The following is a 24,013-nucleotide window of genomic DNA, read 5'->3' as shown; positions in this document are numbered from 1 at the left end:
TGTTTGAGATGTGCTAATACTAATGATCCCGTGGGTGCTTTCCCAAATCACAAAACTGGCAAAATGCAATTGCACATATGCCCTGGGCTCATCAAGAGGCAACTGCTGTCATGCATCACAAAATCTGCCTGGCTTGCAGTGAGTTTGCAAAATGTATTAAAAAAAACAAACCACCCCCCACGCTCTGTTCCTCTCTAAGACCCAAAGGTTATAGAAGTGCGATGCAGCCAGTTTCTTTTGAGTAACACAAAGCCAAGGTGGACAACTCTCTCACAACAGAGTGCCAGGGGAATCTAGAACTGTGTTAAGTTTTATGTCAAACAAGCAGAGAGAGAGAGAGAGACTCCCAACACTTATGGAGTGGTTTTTTTTTGGGGGGGGGGTATCTCCTCGCTTTGGCTCTCCCAACCGCAGTAGTGTTTCAGTGGGGAAAGACTTCAGAATGATGTGTTCCCTTGCCTTCTTGTTAAGGCAGTCATGGCTTCAGTATGCAAACAAAAGCTATTTAAACTGAAGTGGCATCGATCCCATCACCCTTAAGATTAGCTTTTTAAGTTGGAAGGGATCCTAAGGGCCATATATTGCAACCCCCTGCAATGCAGGAATCTCAACTCATACAGGATCCCACCCCTCTCCAGGAAGCACACATTTTAATCCAAAATTTAGCAGTCAAATTTGATTAATTCTCTTCCTTTCTGCCGAAAGAGACTCGTTAAAAAAAAAATGCTGAGAGAAAATTATTTGCCAGATCTGACACATACATGGCTCATTGTAACCTTAGGACAGCAAACACTGTTTTGCACTTCCCCATACCAGAGCTTCGGCCAGGGAGAAGATGAGCTAGAGACACTTTTGCCCCAAGCTGATTCCAGAAAACTGAAGAGACAGGAACTGCAGCTTTCTCTGCCTTTATACCACACCCTCTGATTTCCTTAATGCATTGTCTACAAAAGAGGAAGACTTCAGACCTTGGTTGGTAAGATGCATCCTCCAGGACCTTCTGAACAGACTAGCACTAGAGGACCATGCATAGCATCCTTGCTCATTCCTTACATGGACAAAGAACTTTAACATCAAATATTGCTTAGACCAGCTCAACATTCTTGTGGACTTCTGTAGAAAATGACGCACGTTCTCATAGCGTTATATGCAAGCAAACCAGTACTGATGTGGTTTGTGCAATAGTCTTCATTTATTATAGGCTTTTATTTTTCCTCTCTTTCCGCTCATAATCTACTTAAACGTGACTAATGGCCAACGCCAAAACTACAGAGCCAGGAAGTACAGTATTTTATACCAAAGTTCAGGATGCAAATTGAAACAAAGGCCTTGTTGTTAAGATTTCCTTTGAACTCCATATAGAAGTTCATTCTCTGTAGTTCTTTTTAAACCACACCTCCAAGTCCTTGTGGGAAAGCACTGGGTGGGTTTACTCCTATTTTTTCTCAGCAAAGATAAAAGCAGAAGAGACAAAAATCTAAATGAATGAGTTGTGTTCCAAGGCCAACCACTGCAAGACAAATTACTCAGTGGTGTTGGGTATTTTTTTGAGGGGGGAGACGCAAGAAGTCAGGGAAACTTTGAAATGGAGGTTGAAAGATTAATGCTGGGAGTGTTAAAAGTTGCTAACCATCTGCAAGGCACTTCTCAACTCACATTGCCTCTCAGATCAAATAAGCAGATTCCCATCCTACAAAACTCATCTGGAACATGGGTGGCTGTGGGGTTCAGAAAATCCCTAGGGAGGGAAAATAAATCCAAGGGATGAGCGGGCAAAGTCTAAACCATGTCTCACAAGCAGTTCTGGCATTCTGTGATTTGCTGAACTCTATGGGTTGTACCCAACTAAGCAACACTCAGAGTAAGCCCATGGATTTTAAGTCCATTATTTCAGTGGGTCAACTTTGAGTATGACTTGGTTGAAAGGAACAGTTACCAATTTCTGCAATGTACTTACAGAAAGCAGCAAAATCAAGTCAGTTAGCAACACATTTCCAAAGAGAATCATGGGGGCGAGGAAAGGACTCACCGTGCTGCCCCTCTCTTCCACAATCCCCACCCAACCTGTGCTCAGTTAGGAACAAGAGAACTGTCAACTTCAACAGCACAAAGAGTTTCACAGAGTCAAAGTGTGCCACTGTGCACATCTGAGGAAATTGCAGATGACAGCTGGATAAGACTCTTTCACAATATTCTGTCAATTCTCTGTCTTCCCAGCAGAGTGGGAGGTACTAGGACAACCCAGAGTTCTGTTGAATGTCTGCCTCTATGGTACTCAACATCTGGCTTGAATCCAGTCTTGCTCCAGCCCTCCTCTCCCATTCCTGAAATCTAGAGATTAAGGGGGAAACTAAGCAGCTTCTTAACAGTTCCTCTGCATGTTTACTTGGCAGTAGATCCCACTGTTTCTCCTGGGACTTATTCCCAGGGAAGTTTGCATAGGATTAAAGTCTCACAATGCAATCATGCAACCCTATACACATGACCGGGGCTTCTAAATTAGTGTTTATAGTATTATAGCCTCAGTAAACTAGGTAGGGGGCATAAGAGTGTGTATATTTGGCTGAAGCTATTGGTTGTACTTTTTAAGTATTTGTATCATTTTGAGACCAATGCATTATATCTGATTTGATGTTGTTTTATTTGTATTCCATTTTTTGTTAACCAAGTATAGTTGGTCCCCTTGAGGACTAAGTTAAACAATAATTAAGAATAAATATTGTGTTCCATTAGAATCAGAGACGTGGAGGATACAAAGACCACCTAGTCCCACCACGATACAGGAGAACCTCTTATTCTATTGAAATGCCTCTATTGTAGGGATTTATTAGATCCCACCTTTCGTCCCATGAACACAATGTCTTTCCCACCTCTCCTTTCCTCCCATAACCCCCTGAAAAGCTACTCCTAGAAAATGGGCAACCTTTGTAATTGGCATGTGGAGGGCTATAGCTGGAGGGGGAGTTGTCAACTTAAGGTCCAAGCCTTAACATTTTATGAATGTTGTATTACATTTACCAGTTGTGTTGTGGTTTTTCATGATTATTGGATTCCTTCCAGTATGCTATTGTTAGCAGCTTTGCGATTCCTCTTGGGAGGTAGAAAACAATACAAACACTGAAATTACATCAAATGATTTGTGCTGCATGAGCCAGAGAGAGCCTTGAGAGGTCAGATACAGATCAGTGCTGCCTACCTCTTGTTTAGTTTATTGGGTTTGAAACTGGTCCATCATGCAGTGATATGGACTGTGAGATTGCTCACAGTCTTTGGCAGAGACAGAAAGCGCACACCCTCATATTGCTTAGCCTCCTTTCTCCCATGCTGCTACACGCATTGTGCTGCTTTCATCTAATTTCAGGTGCCGGCCCTTGTGAGGGCCAGCGCGTGTTGCAGATCTGCCAAATATTATTCATTATCTGTGTATCACCACAAAAGCAAAACAAAGTCAGATTGGTAATGTATTACTTGCACGCAAGAACTTACCTGACTTGCTTATTATGGTCCATCACACTTAGAACGAGGAAACCCACTCTCATTGGCTACAAAATCCATACTCGCCTAACAGTCAATGTCAGAGTGCAAGAAACTCCATGAGTCGGCCATTTAGTTGGAAAGAGAGCTTTTTGCAGGCTACCCCCCAAAATTCCAGAAGTTTCTGGAAGTGGGCACGCTATTGCTTTTGGCAAAGGGGCACGGAGCATGTTTTCTTTGAGACAGTTATTCATTTCAACAGACAGCTACAGCATTAGACAGGATAAAAGCCATTTATTCTTTCTTCTTGCACAGCAACACAACTTGTATATGCCACTTTACTTTGGCAAAGCCTCTTTAAAGGAAGCTTTAAAAGTCCAGCAAGTGGAGGGGGAAAGCAGAAAATTAATCCTGTCTTTTCTGATTTCAAGTGTGTTAACAGGAGAAACTGTTGACTGCTTATGATTGTACTTTAATGCTTCTACTCCTAGTCTGCCCAGTGTCTCCATTAGGAAAAGCAGAAGACAGTTAAGAATGGACGAGTCAGCAATCTACTGCAATTTGTCTCAGCAATGCAACATTGATCTCCCTCCCACCCTCTTACCCCAATACTGTCAATGCTGTCATTGATATCCTAACAGTAATCACTGCTGAAAGGAAAAATGGACCATAGACAAGAGCCACTCCCTCAACCAATACTTGATTTACAAGGTTTGGTTGGAGCAGGAAAGTTGTTGATGGTAGATGGCTGAGATCAAAAGCACTTAGAGATGAAAATAAAATACAAGATGCATGCAAATCTCACTCAGGGGTTCCATCTGTGTGGGACCATTTCCCATTGAAGATGATATTCATTGAAGCAGACACTGAAGAACAGCCACAAAAACTCATTCTATAGCAATATCTTAAGACTGGGGTCACCAATCTTTTTGGATCAGGGGACACATTTGCAAATGGCACCAAACACACACACATACAGAATTCAAGTTGACAACACAACCTATTGTACTGGCTACAACAGAATGCTTTTTTCAGGCCTAATTTCAGCTGTGGGGGCAGATACCCTGTGGAAAATCCCTTGGTGGGCACATAGTCACCATGTTGGCAACCTCTACTTTAAGACGATCAAGTCTAATTTGCACTGATCATCGATTTCAGGATGCAGAATGAGATTCCACCATGGCATTTATGATCCAGGGAAGCAGGGAGAATTCAAAACTTTCTGGTGCTGAGTAAAACACCAAAAATTATATAGCTCTTAAGAAGGTTCTCAAAGTGTTTGACTCCATTCTATCTCTTAGAATGGCCAGTACCTAAATGGGAGATCATTTCTGGAGCTTCATTTATGCGTGTCTGACCAGAGCAGGAGGAAATGGGGACATGCCATGCATTTATCTGAAGAGCATTTTAGTGACCATGCTGAAGCTCACATTACTTCCATCATCAGTTAACATATGTACATGGGCTGTTTGCTAATGCAAGCACTTTTTCTAAAAAGAGAATATCAATATCTCTTGGTGTTTGCACTGTTAAAAGCTTGCAGAAAAAGAAAGAGAGGTTTTTAAACTCTCAAAATGCACTAAAGAAAATGCTGGTGATGTAATCCATGGCAAAGCATCACCAAGAATCACTGGTTCATAAGGTAGAGAAGAGTTATGCAACATGCTGTGGTGTTAGCATAAAAATCACTAATTGCAAATCACCGTTTTCTTCTTAAAGATGACAGGCAATTGCAAAGAATTGCTTTTTAAAAAGAGGTTCTCAGCTGTTAAGATGAACTTAGCATTAACTCAAGGTAAAACAGAGCTGAGCTGGGTAAATTTAGGTGTATTTCAGATGCCTGTGTAAAGTCAACAATTCTGGCAGAAATGAAGTGGCTGTGATTAAAAGGAATGTAAGACAAAGAAACTGCCAAATGAAGTGGGGGCAGGGAACCACCACAGACAGGGCCTTTTCAGTAGTGGCATCCCAATTTCTATATTCACAGGAACATAGTAAGCTGCCTTATACTGAGTTAGAGCATTGATCTATCTGGCTCAGAATTGTTTACACTGACTGGCAAGCAGCTCTTCAGAATTCCTGGCACAAGTCTTTCCCAGCTATAGCTGCAGATGCCAGGGACTGAACCAGGTACCTTCTACATGCAAAGCAGATGATCTACCACAAAGTTATAGCCCTAGAGAGAACAAAATAAAAAAATTCCTTCCAGTAGCACCTTAAAGACCAACTGGTTTGTCTAAGTCTTCTCAGTGTCAGGTGCAGACCTTTTTATTTAATCTTTAAACCTTTATTTTTAAATTTGGGTTTATGGTGCTTTCTGTTTCTCTGGTTGGATTTATGTTGCACATGAGTTTAAGTTTTATTTTGTATTTAAGCTGTTTCTATACTTATTTCCTGCAAGCTTCCCAAGGAACTTTCTGTTATTGGGTGGTATAAGAATACCATGAATAAAGAATAAAATAAAGAGATCTCATGTGTGGCTAGACGTAAGTCTCCCATCCATTCTCACCTGCCGGCTCTGGATTTTGAGTACACACTGCAGGGTTTGTCTTCAAAAGTTGCTTATCTCTTCCATCCACCTTCCAAAGCCTCGCTGCATTATTGCTTCTGATCATAATTCCCTTAAGGGTACCGGCGAGCACTTCATAACGCTCCGTGGTCCCAGAGGAAACAGTTACCGAGCAGAAGCTCTAAAGAATATGCTCTGAGATACTTGGTTGTGAAAAGAAAAGCACCTTTCAATTAAGAACAAGACGAGAAGAGCCCCACAACCATTTCTAGGGAAAAGGAACATCTCATGTAGTTAAGCCTTATAAAAAATATCCTCCACGGAAAAGGGATTTGAACATTGCTTTGATTATGATCTAAGGGAGCAGGTTTCCAAAAGACTAACGTGACACACATTTTTCAAGTAGGCCCCCAAGAGGCAGTAAGAATACATTTGTATAGCGCTTTCAAGCCTTTCAAAGTGTTTCACCTGCATCATCTAGCTGTTATCCTTACAGAGACCATGCAATTAAAGTCTGTATTATTATTATTCACTAGACGAGGGGACTGAGGCTGAGACACAACATCTTTCCTAAGGCTGCTTGGCAAGTTCATGGCAGTTCTGAGATCTAGACTGGTGAATTCTCGATTCATAACTCAGGGCAGATTCACACCAGACATATGGAATACATGTCTTCTCCCAGGAAATCCTGGAAACTGCAGTTTGTTGAGGATGCTGGGAATTGTAGCTCTGTGAGAGGGAAATTACAGATCCCAAGATAATGTGAGGAGTCACTTGCTTGAAATGTATGATGTGAATCTGCCCTCAGTCTCTAAGACACTACAGTACACCAGTTAAAAGAAGAAATTCTGATTCCTGCAATAGAAAGATAAAAAAAAAAAACTTATTACAGTTGCTGATTTGATTTTTGGGTGTGAAAGGATATTTTATTATTTGTAACTGATTATTTGCTGATTAACATTTTAGTGTTAGCACACATTATTTTAAAATTGAAAATACATGATAATAAAATGATCTCTCTGATGTGTATTTTCTTATATTTTTCCAGTCGTAGTTTCTTTGAAGCTTCTTCAGTCGGAGAGAGCAACAAATAAATTGAATTAAATAACTTGAATTAAAATGCTGTTTGCTTTACAAATGATTTTCCTATAAGAAATTGGATGTTATTGCCAATGGAGGGAGCATTAAAACAAGACAAAAGTCATAGCAACAATGTTTACTCTGCTTACAAACATGAATAGCTATAGTGTAAGCAAGTTAAGGCTGGTTTCACAAGTGACGGGGAAAATCAGGGACAGTGCAGTCCTATACATGTTTACTCAGAAGTAAAGTATCCCGACAAGAAATTAAAAGCAGGCAAGCAAAGAAGTTCACAAAGAAGAGAACTGCTGTGCTCAATTGTCTTCTGAAGCAGCAGAAACACAGAAAATCATTCCACCTCCTATAAGTTAAAACCCATAGAAATTTATACCAAGTAGCTTACAGATATTACACACACACACACACACACACACACACACATATATATTTCTTACATTAAAAAATCACCACACCCTCTCCTGCAGCTGATCAAGGCAGCATGCAATAACTTCCCTAATGATGGGGAATGAGCTGCGCTAGGAGACAGGTCCAGGGGCACCTAGGGAGCTCCATGGCTGAACAAAAATTCAAGCCCAGGCCTCTATAGGGATGGGGAGGCTTGATCTGGCCACCCACCTGACATCACAATGACATCACATGACCGTCTTTGCCCACAGGGTTCTTGCAGGGTCCCTTTCAAAGTGCTATCTTGCGGGGCGCTTTGCAGAGGGCGCCTGCAAACTCCCTTTTGCCTGTGTGCCGAGTTTTTACCAGCTGAACACCTGACGTCATATATGGCATCAGGTATAGGAGAGGTGGGCATGGCTTGGTCGAAATGGCCTCACAGTTCAATTCTAGCAGGCTCATAGGCTAGAATTTCCCAACCCTTCTATACACTATGTGCTACACAACATTAAACATTAAAGTTCTCCTGGGAAGGGAGCGCCGTAAAAAGCACTTTTGATGGCAGCACTCCAAATGGTGAGCATAAAGTTTGGAAAGCGGCCTGCCATACAAACACCAAGCTCCAAAGAAATATTGGGATCAGCTCTGCGTATTCGTGAAATTGTTGGTGCCAGTATGGACTCTCCGTTCAAAAAGCAACATTCACACAGAGAGCTGTTTTCAAGCCCTTCTTCTGAGGAGTTTTGTCTCTCTGGAGGAGGTTGAACCTTTGAATCAGCCCTAGTCTTGACCAATCCCCAATAGGAAAACAACTCTAACCATGTAAGCTCCTGATATTATTCCATCCTTGCAAAGGATTTTACCATTTGTTTATAGGAAGTGCCCTTAAGAGCTCTTAGGGAACATGTGAGAGATAACTCTTTAACAGTGCAAGCAAACAGTACATATTTACGCAGAATTCAGCCCCCCTGTTTTCAGTGGGGCTTACTATGAGGTTCATGTATGCAGACGGCAGCCTAAGTTGGTGTATATATTAGGAGTTTACATACTGTGCTATTCTAAAAGCTTTCTCAGGAACCCACCTAAATACTTCATTTAATGAAGAACTGGCAAGCCATCTATGCAATCACTGCCTAAGAGCAAAGAACAGGTAGTGACCAATGTACGTGGGCGTTGCGTTCCGGCTTGCCAGGACATCCCAAAAATTGTTGGGGTTATTTTTTTAACAAAAATGCCAAAAAAGTGATTTTTTTTATTTACTTGCCTAAGATCCGGACGTATGGCAGCCCTAATATAATTGCAACACACATTCACTTGCAAACACACTGTTCCGCCCCTGCCCCATTGCTTTTTATGATGTTAGGTGCAAAGTGTGCAGTTGTGTTCACGCATATATCGGATGCACCTGGAACAATTGCTGCCTGTAGGGGTGATAATCCCAAAGGGCTGTCCAGGTCACCGGTACCTCAATCTTAAAAAAGGTAAAGGTACCCCTGCCCGTACGGGCCAGTCTTGACAGACTCTAGGGTTGTGCGCTCATCTCACTCTAGAGGCCGGGTCACGTGGCCAGCATGACGAAGCTGCTCTGGCGAACCGGCACCAGAGCAGCACACGGAAACGCCATTTACCTTCCCACTATAAAGCGGTACCTATTTATCTACTTGCACTTAAGGGTGCTTTCGAACTGCTAGGTGGGCAGGAGCTGGGACCAAACGATGGGAGCTCACCCCGCCGTGGGGATTCGAACCGCCGACCATGCGATCGGCAAGTCCTAGGCGCTGAGGTTTTACCCACAGCACCACCCGCGTCCCTCAATCTTAGGAAGGCAATAAAGACATGCAGGCATCAAGATAGGGTTGGCTAAAATGAGCTCCTTGCCTCAGGTGGGCAGGTTGGGAGGGGCTTGTCAGTCGTGGTGGCCGTGGTATTTCGCCGGCTGGTGAAATGGCAGCAGGCAATTCTGTGGGTGGATAGAGGCAGCAGCAGATGGGTTGAAGGGGCACTGAGAAAGATCTGTCATTGACAGAATCTCTGGAGGACTACTGCCAGGCATTAAACCATACTGAGCTAGATGGGACAATGGTGTTCCTCAGTATAAGGCAGGAATGATACGGTACAATGTGATATGATATACTTAATTAAACTTATTAGTTGCTTGTTACCTAAAAGGTATCCAAGCGACTTACATTTAAAAGCATAAATGTAAGAACATTATACCCTAGGAAAAATCATTTATATAACATACCAACCCCCCAACTCCCCACCCCATAGCAGCCATAGTAAGCTTTGGCAGTGCACTGAATCAGCTTGGTCCATCAAAGGCCTGGGGGGAAATGTGAAGTCTTTACCTGGTGCCAAAAATAAGTCAATGAAGGTGCCAGGCGGAGCTGAATGGGGAGAACAGAGAATACATGTTTGTAGGGTGAGCTGGCTATTATATCAAGGGACACAAGTGGCGCAGTGGTCTAAACCACTGAGCCTCTTGAGCTTGCCAATCGGAAGGTCGGCAGTTCGAATCTGCACGACAGGGTGAGCTCCCGTTACTCTGTCCCAGCTTCTGCCAACCTAGCAGTTCGAAAGCACACCAGAGCAAGTAGATAAATAGGTACCGCTGCGGCGGGAAGTAAACGGCGTTTCTGTGCGCTCTGGCACTTGTCACGGTCCTCTGTGTGCCAATAGTGGTTTAGTCCTGCTGGCCACATGACCCATAAAGCTGTCTGTGGACAAATGCTGGCTCTCTTGGCCTGAAGCGAGATGAGCGCAGCACCCCATAGTCGCCTTTGACTGAACTGTCCAGGGGTCCTTTACCTTTACATTTTACCTACACCACCTCCAAATGCCCTCCGGGTGACCTCTAGCACCAAAGAATCTGAACAAGTTAGATATTTTGTTGATCAGGGTGATATTTCTCTGCTCTGCCATTGTGAAGCACCCAAATTAAAATGTATTTATGAGAAACATTTCAAGTCAGTCTGCCTCTTGGCATGATGCCAATGGCATTTCCAAATGGGCACAAAATGGATATGCCGAATCTACAGCGAGGGTGGAAGAATTGGTACCAAGCTGTGAAAGTCCACAACACAACACGCAAACAAAAGCCACCACACTATCAGGGCCCTGTTGTTTCTTTTAAAGCTTAAAAAGCTAAAAATAGCTTGCCAGAGATGTTAGAGAAGTCATCTCATTGATCTATTAAATGAAATTTATGCCAAAATAGAGAGAGAGAGAGAGAGAGAGAGAGAGAGAGAGAGAAAAGGAAAAAGGCACAGAGAGGTCTATTTTCCCCCTGATCCTTGAGGGCAGGTTCTCTGAATTTAAGAAACAATCAACCAGGCCACTTGATAGCAGAGGGTTTTTTTATCATTATTATTTTAGATTGTGGTCACAGGAGGGGTGTTCCTAACAGTTTTGCAAGCAGTGACAAAGTCAAATGAAAAGCTCAGCAGGTAAGAGTTCAGTGACACACTCACATGAATGTGCACACAAAACAGAGATTAAGTAAGCCTCCAAATGAAGCTCATATTTTAAAAAAGAAGTCAATTTGGGGAGGAAGAAGGAGGCAGAGAAATAGAGGGTGTGGGAGGAAAGATATAGAAAGAAATATGGAAAAGAAAGAGATACCGTATTTTTCGCACCATAGGACACACCTTGTTTTAGAGGAGGGAGAACAAGAAAAAAAAATTCTCCTCCTCTCTGCCCAGCGCCCCTTCATCGAAGCGCCAGGAGGCGCTGCGCAGAGAGGGGGAGAATTTTCCCCCTCTTGTTTTCCCACTCTAAAACAAGGTGCCGTTCAGGCGGCTACCTTGGAAGCATGGAGAGCGAGAGGGGTCGGTGTGCACCGACCCCTCTCACTCTCCAGGTTTCAGGTTCCTTCTTTAGCCCCGCGCGCGCTCTCCCGTCTGGAGAGGTGACGCATGGCTATGGAGGCTCCTGCCATAGCCGCGCGTCACCTCTCCAGCCGGGAGAGGGTCGCGGGGCTATGGCGTCTTCGCTCCATAGGACGCACACACATTTCCCCTTCATTTTTGAAGGGGAAAAAGTGCGTCCTATAGAGCGAAAAATACGGTAGTTCTGTGTGCAGTAGCAACTGCAGAAGGCCTTCCACACCAACATGATGCTTGTATTAAAGAGGTTAAAGAGGCTGCAAGCTTCAAAACCAAAATATACACCAGGTTGCTGTTTGTCTCCATCTCCTCCTATGCCATGAGTAACTTGTTCGGGAGGCGGAATTTTCAGAGTAGGAAAGGGTTGACACACTCTTACCCAGAGTGCCACTTCCCCACCCTGAAGTGGAGCAGGATAATTGCATGGGCGGGGAAGAGAGAGAAAGACTAATTATACAACTCCAACTAAATGACCAGTTTGCCCATCAATAAACATGTAACAGGGGCCTGCTTCTGTATGCAGCGAAAGGAACTAACTAAACTTACTTGGAAGTAAGTGGCATTGAATTCAGTGGCTCTCACTCCCAAGTTAAACACCACAATCCTGTGTGTGGTAGTTCCTTGATGGTGGTGTTCCTTTCGGAATGACCAGTAATAAAACACACCTATCCACCTATCACTTTAGTGAGGCACATTTCATCCTCCTTGATGACTGTGTACACATACATAAAGCACATGGGGTGGAATTTGAAGTTGCACTGAGAGAAATGCACTGTTCTGGAGGTTATCCTGGCACAAATCCCAAGCCAATTTTTAGAGGGGTTGCCCTATGTGGCCTAAGACCCACGTACCTACGCGACCGCCTCTCCTGGTATGCCCCACAGAGGACCAAATGACAACATTTTGGAGGTCCCAAGTCACAAGGTGGTTAGATTGGTCTCAACTAGGGCCAGGGCCTTTTCAGTACTGGCCCCGACTTGGTGGAACGCTCTGTCACAAGAGACTAGGGCCCTGTGGGACCTGACATCTTTCCATAGGGCCTGCAAGACAGAGCTGTTCCGTCTGTCCTTTGGTTTGGACTCAGTCTGACCCTTATGTTTCCCTCCCCTTATGGGTCTTGATTTATCGGCTACTTTTAAAATGAGGCTGCATTTTAAATTGCATTTTAACCTGTATTTTAAATTGGTGTTTCTCCCCCCCCCCCGCCCCCTATTATGTTTTTACTGTGATTTTATTGGTGTTAGCCGCCCTGAGCCTGGCTCTGGCCAGGGAGGACGGGGTATAAATAAATATTATTATTATTATTATTATTATTATTATTATTGGGGAAAGCCCCCCCCCCCGAAGTCCTTGCACAGGGCTTCCACTGTCTGGGCTTGTAAGATGGCTCCTGCCCAAAGAATCCTGAAAACCTCACAGAGCGACAATTCCCAGCAGCTTTAACAAACCATAGTTCCCAGGAGTCTTTGGGGGAAATCATGTGCTTTAAGCCTGTGGTGCATACACCGCCTATGTCATGAAAGGGCTTCTTCCACAGTGTGACGGGTTTATGCACACATGAGTCATTTTTGCTCTGTTGTTCCTCAGGAAAAGGGATCATAAGCCAAACGAACATCAAATAATCCCTCCCCCCCCAAAAAAAAAACCCCATGATGAGAACTGGAAAACAATGAAAAGGTGTGGGCTCTTAAACCAAAATCTGTAAGATATTGTAACAACTTTATAACTGTCTAACAGCAATCTTTCCACAATTCATCAGACCTCCCTGCAAAACACAACAATGCATTTGAACACACAGAACTGGATTTAGCAAGATGTCGTCAGAGAGACATGAGGAAATGAAGGAAGCAATTTAAGTATTCTTTGAAGAAAGAAAGAAAGAAAGAAAGAAAGAGAGGAAGGAAAAAGGCCCTGGTGTCACTGGTGGAGCAGGAAAGCAACAAGAGCCATTGCATTCCGTACATGTACTGTACCAGGCTACAGACTGTAGTGGAAGAATGCACTTAGCAGCGCTGAAATGGCACAGCTTACAAGGTTAACAATCTTTTAGCTGATGATTTGTATGTATTTATGAGCACTGCTGAACGACCTTCAAGAATGCCTGTAAGACACTGGCAGGGTGAATTAGAGAAACTCAAAAATCTTTTCTTTTCTTTTTTAAAAAAGCTCTAAACAAACAAACAAACAAACAAACAAACAAACAGCTTTCCTACACTTACAGCTCTGATGCAACAACTGGAAAGAGAACATCAGCAAGCAGAAAATTACAGAATGGAAGAGACTATATCAATTCAAATTGGTAATCCTAACAGGTGCATTTGAGAAAAAAGTTGTTTAGGCTGCAATCCTATACCCCTGTTAAGATGGGAGTAAAAGCTTCTGAACGAAATGAGACTTACTTCTGAGTAGACATGTACAGGCCTGTGCTATTAAGCAACTGACAACCTGATCCTATGCATATTTTCAAAAAGCTGAGCACCACTGCATGGAGCTTCCTTCCTGATATACATACTTGGAATTGCAGACAAAATTCGTCCAAGTGAAATGGATCTGAAATAACGGCTCTTTTGTCGGCTGCTGTTTTCAAATAAAAAATGTTGGAGCCCAGTTTTGACAGGGTGAGCTCTGTGAATCTCAGGACCTTGCGCATGCTTGAGCCAAGAAAGCAAGTCCAACAAAAGGTATCACCCAACGCATTTCGCTGCTCTCAGCAGGCTCTGTAACGTGCGCCAGACGTGAAAAGCAGAGGCTGTTCCATTACCCTAGATACATTATTCAGAGGGGGGAAATGAAGTGATACAGTCACCACTGTAGTGGAAATAATGCAAGAATGAATCCCTTTTCTATCCCAACAAAGGAAATACGCTCCACCAGTGGTTTTACATAAACAGCTCTTGTTTATGAAGCCAGATTTCATTACAAGCGGCGAGAAATGTTATCTTTCTGTGGACATGCTGAAATGGACTGCAGCACAATAGGCCTGTTTGATAGGACAATATTACAAAGTCAAGCCAGCAGCTCTTGTTTATCGTTATCAAAAACATTCCCCTGTACACAGTTAATGAATGGCCAGAACATTGGATATTAATAGAGAAAGGTTATGAGCAGCTGATTGCTAAACCTCCTCATCACCAGAAGCCCTTCATGGCTGAACATCAAGACCTTCCTCAACCTTAGCAGGGCAACCATCAGGGAGACAAAAAAATAAGCAAACTAAGCCAGAGGCCAAAACCAAACATCAGAATTTGTATGCTGCAGAATAACATTTTCTCTTTTACACAACCTCAGTTTGAGGCTATTGTCCTATCCATGCTCATCACTGAACTCACTAAGATCAGCTTGTTATTTTTTAAAAAAGGATAGCTGCTAACTGCTACTAGAATCAGATACCAGGGAAAAAGAAATCCCAAACCTAGAGTCATTACAAATCCAAAAAATATTTACAATACAAAATTCATCACAAACACAGCCTTAAGAAAAGCACTTCTGGGTTCTCTGGGATTCACTTCCCAAAAGAACAGACCACTCAGCCAATACAAGTAAATTTAGTGGTCACTGCTACCCCAGCAATCACATAGCAAAGCCCTTACTCTCACTATCCCAGCTTGTCATTGTTCCAACAAAATATAAACCCATTTTAGCATTAGCATGTAAGTTTTAATTCGAGGAAAGGATAATTCACCCATAAATCTGTGTACTGGTCTTTATGCAAAGTTAATGATTTGCTAGCTAAGAGTCAAAGGTCAGATTTTTCTTTTTTCTTTTCTTTAAACACAAAAGCCACAAGAACATAAACATTCTACCATTTTAACTTTGCAAGGTATTTTCCGACATCACAGCTCTTGACCAAATGTCAACATAGTAAACATGGAAGGGCATTGTTTGTAACTGTTTACACATGTCTGTCTTCCCAGAAAAGAAACCTAAATGGGTTTGGCCCTTCTGGGAGAAGTTCCCTGTTTTGATACTCCTGCGTCAGCCTGCATAAGGCAGGGCGAGAGCGATTAATGATGAAATCCACCAAAATGAGTTAAAAAGCTAGGAAGAACAACAGAATCAATAGACATAATTGATAACTGCATGCAGCACTGCATGACGAACAAGTCTAACCGAAATGGAGCAAAAAAGAGAAGAGAAAGAAATGAGCATAGCAGCAGTGAAGAAAGGGGGGAAAATACAAGGTTCTGCCTTCCAAGGCTGCCTACTCACTGCAAGGATTATAAAGGATATTAACAATATACATGCACAGCACATGGCATTAACAAATGTGAACATAAAATCCTGCGGAGCTATGGGAGCTAAACTTTGGAACAAAAGGCTCTAAAGGGTAGTAACAATTGATGATTTACATTCACTAGGTAGGACAACAGAGGGAACAATAGCTCTCTGAATGAGACTCCAACATATTAAAATTACAGAGGAAGGAATTAGAAGCATCTCTAAAAGATTTAAAGAAACACAGCCGGTTTGGAGGATCAGGAAAGGCCAAGAGATATTAACTGAGAAATAAGAGGAGCAGGGGACATTTATTTATTTAAGTTAGGATACGGAAAGTGGAAAGCAGGGCAGCAGAATGGGACTCATGCCTAGTGACAACTTTCCTTGCTTCCCAAAGGCTGGTGTTCAGCGGTCCTGTTCCCCCCCCCCCCAAAAAAAAACCCCCACTAATCCAAGAGAAAGGAAAAGCAACCACAGGAGGAAGATTTCGGTGGTTGCCGTGTGGAAGTACTGGGTTCAAGTACACATGGCAAGAAAAGGGGTAGGCAACCAGATGAGGAAGGAATGATGCTTTGCAACAAGGCAAATTTGTGCCATCTAAAAAGGAGGATCAGGGCTCACAGGCTAATCAAGCGGGTGTGTCCACAGGTTTGGGGGAAAGGAAGGATGAACAGCAGGGCAGTTTAAGCCTGAACAAAAAGTTTTTAGGGATGCAGTCGAGGACAAGGGCACACAAGCAGGAATGCGGAGTATTCTTTGAACAATGCACTCTGTGCAGTATATATAGATGGGAGACTACAGGAGAGAAAAATGCTACTAGTAAGGGTAGGATATGTAGGGCTACAGGACAACACTTAGGGTAGTATGAGAAAGGGGCAACAAGCAGAAACACTGTTCAGATACTTGACATGCGAAGTACAATGGCCAGGAGATCAATGGATCAATGGCCCTTGTGGTGTGCCTCCTATAGGTGGGCTAAGCAGTCAGAAAGGTCAAGGCTGTGAGGTGCAGACTGCAGAGCAGGGGAAGGGGTCGGTGCTGAGCAGGGTGCAAGATCCGGAGTAATACTATATGCTGCAGCATTGGGGTGATGTGGGCATCCCAGAATTAGGTGCGGAGGCATCTGCCCAACATGTGCTGGGAGAGATGCAGGGATTCATTTGCGAACTGGAAAATCCCGGGGCTCAAATTTGCTTGAGGAGTACCCAATCTTTTTCAAACATTCTGCTCCCTTTTCTCAAATGGGGAGTGAAAGGCTGTTAAGGGGAATGAGGGGGCATTTTGTTTATTAATTGTTTCTTTAACCTGCACATCACCATTGCAATTCACGGTACTCTGCTCATACTCAGAGGCTCTTTCTCTCAAGCCAGCCTGCAAATGTAGATGTAAGTGGGAGGGTGGTTCCAATATCGTAACTCCAAGTCCAGTTAAGGTCTGTGGAGGAAGGCATGCCCTGGAGAGTACAGAGCAGGGAAGAAAAAGAGTAGCAAGTGGCTTTGGTATTAGGGGAGATGGTTATTATGAGGTAGAGGGATGGTTCAGCATGAGCACAATATGAAGGCGGACAGGCGGGCTGCTGCAGATAGGGCTGACACCTTTCTGCCCCGGCTTCTGTTGCAGATTTAACAGCTTCACTATGGGCAGAAATTCCACAGGCACAGTACTTTCCCTCCTCCTCCCCCAACATCAGCTGCTAAATTCTGTATATTGTGCAACTATTAAAGGTGCACAAGTGTGGATCAGGGACAGAGTGGTGACCCTATTGATGAAGGGGATCTGCTCTGAGGACAATTCCACAGGACTAAGCTGGCATGTTGAGGACAAGGGCCGGGTGAACAGAGTCTGTTAGGCTGCATGTGCCCAACTTGCAACTCTCTTGTTCTTTTCTGCCTCATCACCAAACCTACCCCAGAAGCTGGCTGAGCAGCAAGTGCAATAAATGCAAGTTCCCAAGTCTGAAGGAACAGCCAAGCCACGTGTGATCTCTGTGTGCACCCTTACCACCACAGTCTGCTGGAGTACAACCAATGCCATATAAGCAGGCTATGGGAATGACACACACTCTGGAACCCGGGTCCAGGAGATCCAACCAGGCCCTCTTCCTCGAGAGGAAGTGTAGCCCAGTGGTTAGCAGGTCAGAGAGAGAGAACACCCACTTGCGAAATCAGTAGTGAAGTTGGGGCCCTAGCCTACCTCCCAGGGTTGCTGCCAGGATAAAGGAGTGGGGAGAAGAAGCAGCAAGGAAAGGAAACAAGGAGGTTGAAGCTCCCGGCGCCAGGAGAGCCAGGCTTCCCTCCTGCCCGTCCTGCTGCTGCTGCTGCTGCTGCTGCTGCTGCTCACCTGGGCGTTTTGGCGGCGGCGGCGGCGGCGGCGGCGCTCTCCCGCTTGTCCAGCACTCCCGGCACGCAGTTGGTGAGCTCGGTCCAGTCGGCGTGCAGCCCGCAGCTCCAGCCGGTGGAGAAGCGCGAGAAGAGCCAGGTCTCCCTGCGGTTGGGCCGGTAGCAGGTGCACTTCTTCTGGCCGGGCCGGCAGTCGCAGGGCACCTCGAGGCGCACGTTCTGCACCAGGTGGCGGCCGAAGGTGGTGCCGCCCGTCTTCTGGATGTGCAGGAACACGATCACGTCGTCGCCCTTCATGTCGAAGGCGAGCTGGCGCTCCAGCTCGCGCACGGGGAAGTAGTACTTCTTCACGTAGTGCGGGTCCGGCGTGGGGAAGAGGTCCAGCTCGTCCTGGTAGGAGCGGAGGCTCGGCGAGCCCAGGCTCAGCCCCGGCCCCACATACTGGTACAGGATGAGCATGAAGCACACCGAGCCCGCCACGATCAGCAGGAACTTGCTGTTCCGCTCAACCATGGTCCTTCCAGCGCGCTTCATATGTCACCATCTCCCGGCCAGGGGGAGGCGGCGGGAGAGCTGCTGCTGCTGCTGCTGCTGCTGCTGCTGGCGGAGGCGCCCCCGGCGACGTCGGCTCCCCTTTCGCCCGCTCCCCGGCTCCGAAGAAGCCCCGCGAAACCACCCCGACGAAAAAGCGCCGTGCGCCCCGGAGAGCGCGCGGAGGGCGAGGGATTCCCACCCCTTTCCTCCCTCCCCGCCCGGCCCCCCTTCAGTCAGATCCGCAGCCAGGGGGGGCTTCCTCCTGCCAAGCGGCGATCAGCCACCGGGGACTGCGGGGGGGGGGGGGCGGCGAGAGAGAGAGAGAGAGCGCGCGGCTCCCAGGGTCGACCGCCCTCCCCCGGTTCCGCCTCCCTCGCAGCCCCGTCCCGCCTCTGCCTTCGGGACTTTGCCTCTGCCGCTCCTGGCCCCGGCTCCCACCCGGCCGAGGCGCCGGGCGCGCAGCCCCTTCGGGGTCTCGCGGAGGCAGGGCTGGCGGAGGCGGCTGCACGCTAGTTCAAGTCCTTCCTGCCTCGCTTCCTAGGGCAAAGCCCCGCCGCCGCCGCCGCCGCCGCCGCGCTCCGAGCCCAGCATGCACAGCGCCGCCTCCTCGCGCTCCGCTCGCCGCTCCAGGCGCGCGCTGGCGGAGGGAGGCAGAGCAGCAGCCGCGGCAGCACCACACAGGCACGCCGCAAAGGCAGCGTTTCTGGAGGCTCCCGAGTTGCCAGGGCCCGCCCGCAGGATAATTTCGCTATTTTCCTCCTGGTTCTTTCGAGGCTCTTTCACTTCCTCTTTCTCCTTCCGCCAATGGGGAAGCGCACTGAGCGGGGCGGCTCGAGCCCGGAGGGGCGCTGGCGTTCGGAGGTGGCTCTCTCAAGGGAGCTTTCCTGACCTCCCTCCACCACCACCCCCTAAGAAAGAAAAGGGGGCATTAAGCTTTGAGGCCAAAAGCTTGAGTCTCTCCACCCCAAGCCCTGCATGAACAGAGCCTACAGGCTCTTGCTTTAGGGGCTTCTTGGCTTTCCCTCACCTCCTCCTCTTGAACAATTGAAAGGAATCGGCAGAAATTCAACAGGTGCGGTTTCCCGCTCGGTGCAGCGCCGGGCAAAGAGTGGCCTCTTCATTTCTGCTCGTTGTGGGAATGTGAAAAGGCGCAAGAGCCCCAGCGGAAAGAATAAAAGTGGCCGCCCTGCTGCTGTCTGGTTTTGGAAAGGAATTTGAGAACCAGTTGTGGTGAAATATCATTCTCATAAATGAGTTTTCTATTTTTAAGTTAAAATACAATATTGACGTAGCCAGCTAAATGGTGGGGTTTTAAACGTCATTCAGGCATCTTCATAACAAGCCTCTTTTTTGGAGCCCTTGGGAGTACCTGCCAGCAGCTGAAAGCTTTTCTCTACAGCCATGAGCAGCAGTGAACATGGAAATTCTCATGTCTGTGTTTGTAGGAATTTTGTGATTCCATCTAGAGATAGCTCATTTGCAATAACAACAACAACAACAACAACAATAACAACAACAATTTATTATTTATACCCCGCCTATCTGGCTGGATTTCTCCAGCCACAAAATATTTAAAATATTAAAAATACACTAAAACATCAAACATTAAAAACTTCCCAATACAGGGCTGCCTTCAGATGTCTTCTAAAAGTCAGATATTTGTTTATTTCCTTGCCATCTGATGGCAGGGCATTCCACAGGGCAGGCGCCACTACCGTGAAGGCCCTCTGCCTGGTTCCGTGTAACTTCGCTTCTCGCAGTGAGGGAACTGCCAGAAGGCCCTCAGAGCTGGATCTCAGTGTCTGAGCTGAACAATGTGTATGGAGACTCTCCTTCAGGTATACTGAGCCAAGTATACAGATGACCCTTAAAAGACTGCCTCTGGTTTTGCCTTCCTCATGTTCAGCCCAGTATCACTAGATCAGGGATGGTCTTCTAGGTATTTCCCCTCACATATTTTTTGGACTCCCAACTCATCAGCCCCCGAGAACACAACCAATTGTTGGGGGTGATGGGAGCTGTGGTCCAACAACATCTGGAAGGGACAGAGGTTCTGCATCTCTCACCAAAGTGAAGAACAGCCAAATCATGAGAATTCTGAGCAACAATCCTCACTTACTTGAGAGTAAGCCCCGCTGAACTCACTGGGGCCTATTTATGAGTAGACATGTAGAAGATTACACTGTCGGAGCCACACAACTACAATTGCTGGATAAGACTTGAAATGTCTCTCTGATTCATTCTATGTCTGCATTTACCACTTCAAGGAACGCTTTTAAATAACTGCCTTTTAACTTGGCCATCTAAAGAGGGAATCTTGTTGCTGTTTTGTTAATGTCTTTACTTCTGCAAGGGAAAACACAAGCAGCAAGAGAATTTTCATGAGAAACAACCTTCCCCTCCTTTCCAAATGTGACTGCCCCCTTCACATCAGCCACAGTAATCCTTTCATTGTGATGTCACAAATAGCTGCTATTCTGATGTCACAAAGGCAGGATTATGAGGATGAGAAGTGGTAGAGAATACATAGCAGAAGCATGCAACAGACAGAGGCCCATGATTAAGGAAAACATGAAGGAACCTGAAATGGCTAAGAGGGCAAATCCAGCCACATCAGTGTCATCTATGGGGAACTGATTTGGCATGAACGTATGGAGTTTAAAGGAGCAGTTGGCACCCAAAATGGTTGGGACTTTTTTTAGAGCAACAACAACAACAACAACAACAGTGCACAAGTAGGGCTTGTGGATTTCACAATTGCTGACTGTGGAGGAGGATGATTCAACAAGGCACAGCACACAAATCCAAAAGGGGCTAATCTGCCTCCAGGAAGGCTTTCTCTCTGCTGCTCTGAAGTGTAACAGAGGTCAAGGAAATCCCAGAATGCAAGCAGTGAAACTGCCATGTTTTTGACAGTAGTTGTAAATATTTGGCAGTAAAGCTGACGGGATACTGACAGCAGTGGTAACTCCTGATTGAGGAGAAAGAGGACCAGCTCTTGTTGGGTTGGGTGGATTTGTGGCCCTGCCTCAAAGCAGTTTCAATTGCCTTCTGTGTCCTTCTAAAACCCATAGTGATTGCAGGTACCAGACAGTGGAGGGTAATGCTGTTTGTGGGTTCTTACAAGTTCTCCATTCCTATTTCCAGCCCCTCCCTCTTTTTCTCCATGTGATCTGTCCTGCAAATGATGTGGAATCCTGGGTGATGGGTGAGAGTTCCCCATGAGAAAAACTGAATTTACATGTCAATCCCTGAACAGAGGTAAATTACTCTAAAGTTATTTTGGATCACGGTATTTATGCTTTAGAGTTCTCCAAGCGTTTTTTTACTTCTTTGTTCTGCAAGTGTGGGTTCAGAGTTGCCTGTGCCACAGAGGCTGTTTAAAAATTTATAGTGGTACTGACAGTTGCATAGAAAGCCTATCTAAAGGGGAGGGGCATGGTTTTTGCATGGTGTGGGGACAGTGTTTTTCCTTTCGCTGTACATTGGTACCTTGGAAGTTGAACAGAATCCGTTCTGGAAGTCCGTTTGACTTTCAAAACATTCGGAAACCAAGGTGCAGCTTCTGATTGGCTGCAGGAAGCTCCTGCAGCCAATCAGAAGCCATGGAAGCCGCATTGGATGTTCGAGTTCCAAAGAACATTCGCAAACTGGAACACTCACTTCCGGGTTTGTGACATTTGGGAGCCAAAACGTTTGACTCGCAAGGTGTTCGGGATCCAAGGTATGACTGTACTAGAATCCAAAGTTATCCAGTGAAACAGACTAACAGGAGATTCAAGACATCATTAAGTTATGGTATTTCACTGCTACCAGTTGTGATGGTCACTAGCTCAGATGCTTTTCAAAGGGGGTTAGACAAATTTATGGAGGATGAGGTGATAAATGACTCCAAGTCATGATAACTAGATGGACCTTTCAAGTTCAGGGGCAATTGCTGAGGAGCAACAAGAAGGCAAAGTCCTGCTTGGGGACTTCCCTGGGCTATCTGCCTGGTCACTGTGGAAAATGGGAAGCTGGACTTTGGTCTGATCCAGTGGTGCTCTCCTTCCTTCCTTCCAGTTAAATGTGGAGGTCTGGTAAAACTTCTTTGGTGCATCGCTGAAAGACAAAGCTTACAAGCAGCCACCTCTCTTAGTGGATGTAAGCAACACTCGTTGAGTTCATAGGCAGCCATAGTAGCATGAAGGGGAATCCAAAAAGTCTGTCATAAAAATATGGTGTGAAAAACCAAAGGGAAGGATGGGGAATCCAACAAAGCTAGGATTATATTTCTTTGTAAGAGCTATTTTCCATATGCATAAGTTGGAAGGAAAATAATATTGCAAAGGTTTCAGTTTAATTTTTTTTAACCAATATACAAGCTAGAGTGAGACAGCTGTGTTAGTCACAAGGTATACAGGCAGGGTGAATTACACAACTCAGATCTTCCCAAACTAGATAAAATAAAAGTCTTTATAGCACTCCAAAGAATCATGCTGCGTTCGTGCTCTTTATTAGCTTTGATTCCCCCTCCCCATTTAAAAAATACTGCTACTTTCTCTATATTTGTGTGTATCTTATTTCAGAATAATTATATCATCATTATGGAAAGACCACAGTGGACAGTTGGAGGTCAATTTAAGTTTGGGAATTTATACCTTGATTTGGGAAGTGCTGGCATTTATGCACTATTTTATGTAAGTGGCTGAAATATATGTGAAGCTATAAAGAGCCACAAAGCAGTTTGTGGTATTGATGTTTGCCTCTGGTTGTAAAAGTATATAACTAGTGGAATAACCCGCTGAGTGTTAATTCTGAGCAAGGGTTATTTACTGTAGAATGAGTTAGCAGCAAATGTGAAGGATGAAGAGAATATTAAGAAACCTTTGTTTACCTGTACCATGTTGATTGTCGGTGGTAAAAGTGGAGCAGCTCTAATAGATCTCCTTCCTAGCTCATGTTGTTGGCAAGTATATTGTTTGGTGACTATGGGATAAAATGCACACACACAGTTTAAAAAGAGGAGCCGATTATCTCCAGAGACGATAGATACTTTATTGTGTAAGATAGATACTTTATTGTTACATATTTTTAAAGTACAGTAGTACCTCGGGTTACATACTCTTCAGGTTACATACGCTTCAGGTTACAGACTCCGCTAACCCAGAAATAGTGCTTCAGGTTAAGAACTTTGCTTCAGGATGAGAACAGAAATCGTGCTCCGGCAGCGTGGCAGCAGCAGGAGGCCCCATTAGCTAAAGTGGTGCTTCAGGTTAAGAACAGTTTCAGGTTAAGTACGGACCTCCGGAACGAATTAAGTACTTAACCCAAGGTACCACTGTAATGAATGCAGTTGCATTCCTCAGCTTGCAGCACATTCAAACACAAGACTCAGCTGCACATTTCTAAAGTGCAGTCTCTGAACAGCCATCCAGCTTCATGAACAGCATGCTGGAATGATGACCAAACGCCAGAGATTAGTAATAGAAAAGACAAGTCTTCCTTGAGAACTTATCTGTCTTCCTGACCCTTCAGACTCTTCCCAGGCCACACCCCTTTCTCCAGGCCACACCTCCTTCACAGCTTTG

At 45.2% G+C, this 24,013-nt stretch overlaps 1 protein-coding gene and 1 long non-coding RNA gene across 2 annotated transcripts in view; one reads left to right on the top strand and one right to left on the bottom strand.

Moving 5' to 3' along the window:
• The window catches only part of HS6ST1 (heparan sulfate 6-O-sulfotransferase 1), a 192,400-nt gene extending 173,384 nt beyond the window's left edge, over positions 1–19,016 (bottom strand). Inside the window, exon 1 of the mRNA XM_079978685.1 lies at positions 17,911–19,016. Within this exon, the coding sequence (XP_079834811.1) occupies positions 17,911–18,443 (533 nt within the window). The 5' untranslated portion in view covers positions 18,444–19,016. The remainder of the gene's footprint in view (positions 1–17,910) is intronic.
• Positions 19,017–20,578: 1,562 nt separating this feature from the next.
• Positions 20,579–24,013, top strand: part of LOC307217497 — a 267,460-nt gene continuing 264,025 nt past the window's right edge. The window contains exons 1-2 of the long non-coding RNA XR_013839618.1: positions 20,579–21,178; positions 21,591–21,704. This is a non-coding gene — a long non-coding RNA (uncharacterized lncRNA). The remainder of the gene's footprint in view (positions 21,179–21,590; positions 21,705–24,013) is intronic.

The sequence above is a fragment of the Podarcis cretensis genome (assembly GCF_951804945.1).
Source record: "Podarcis cretensis genome assembly, chromosome: 5".
In the NCBI taxonomy this organism is placed as follows: domain Eukaryota; kingdom Metazoa; phylum Chordata; class Lepidosauria; order Squamata; family Lacertidae; genus Podarcis; species Podarcis cretensis.
The sequence above is the reverse complement of the archived record's forward strand: the minus strand, read 5'-3'. Positions and strand labels throughout refer to the sequence as shown.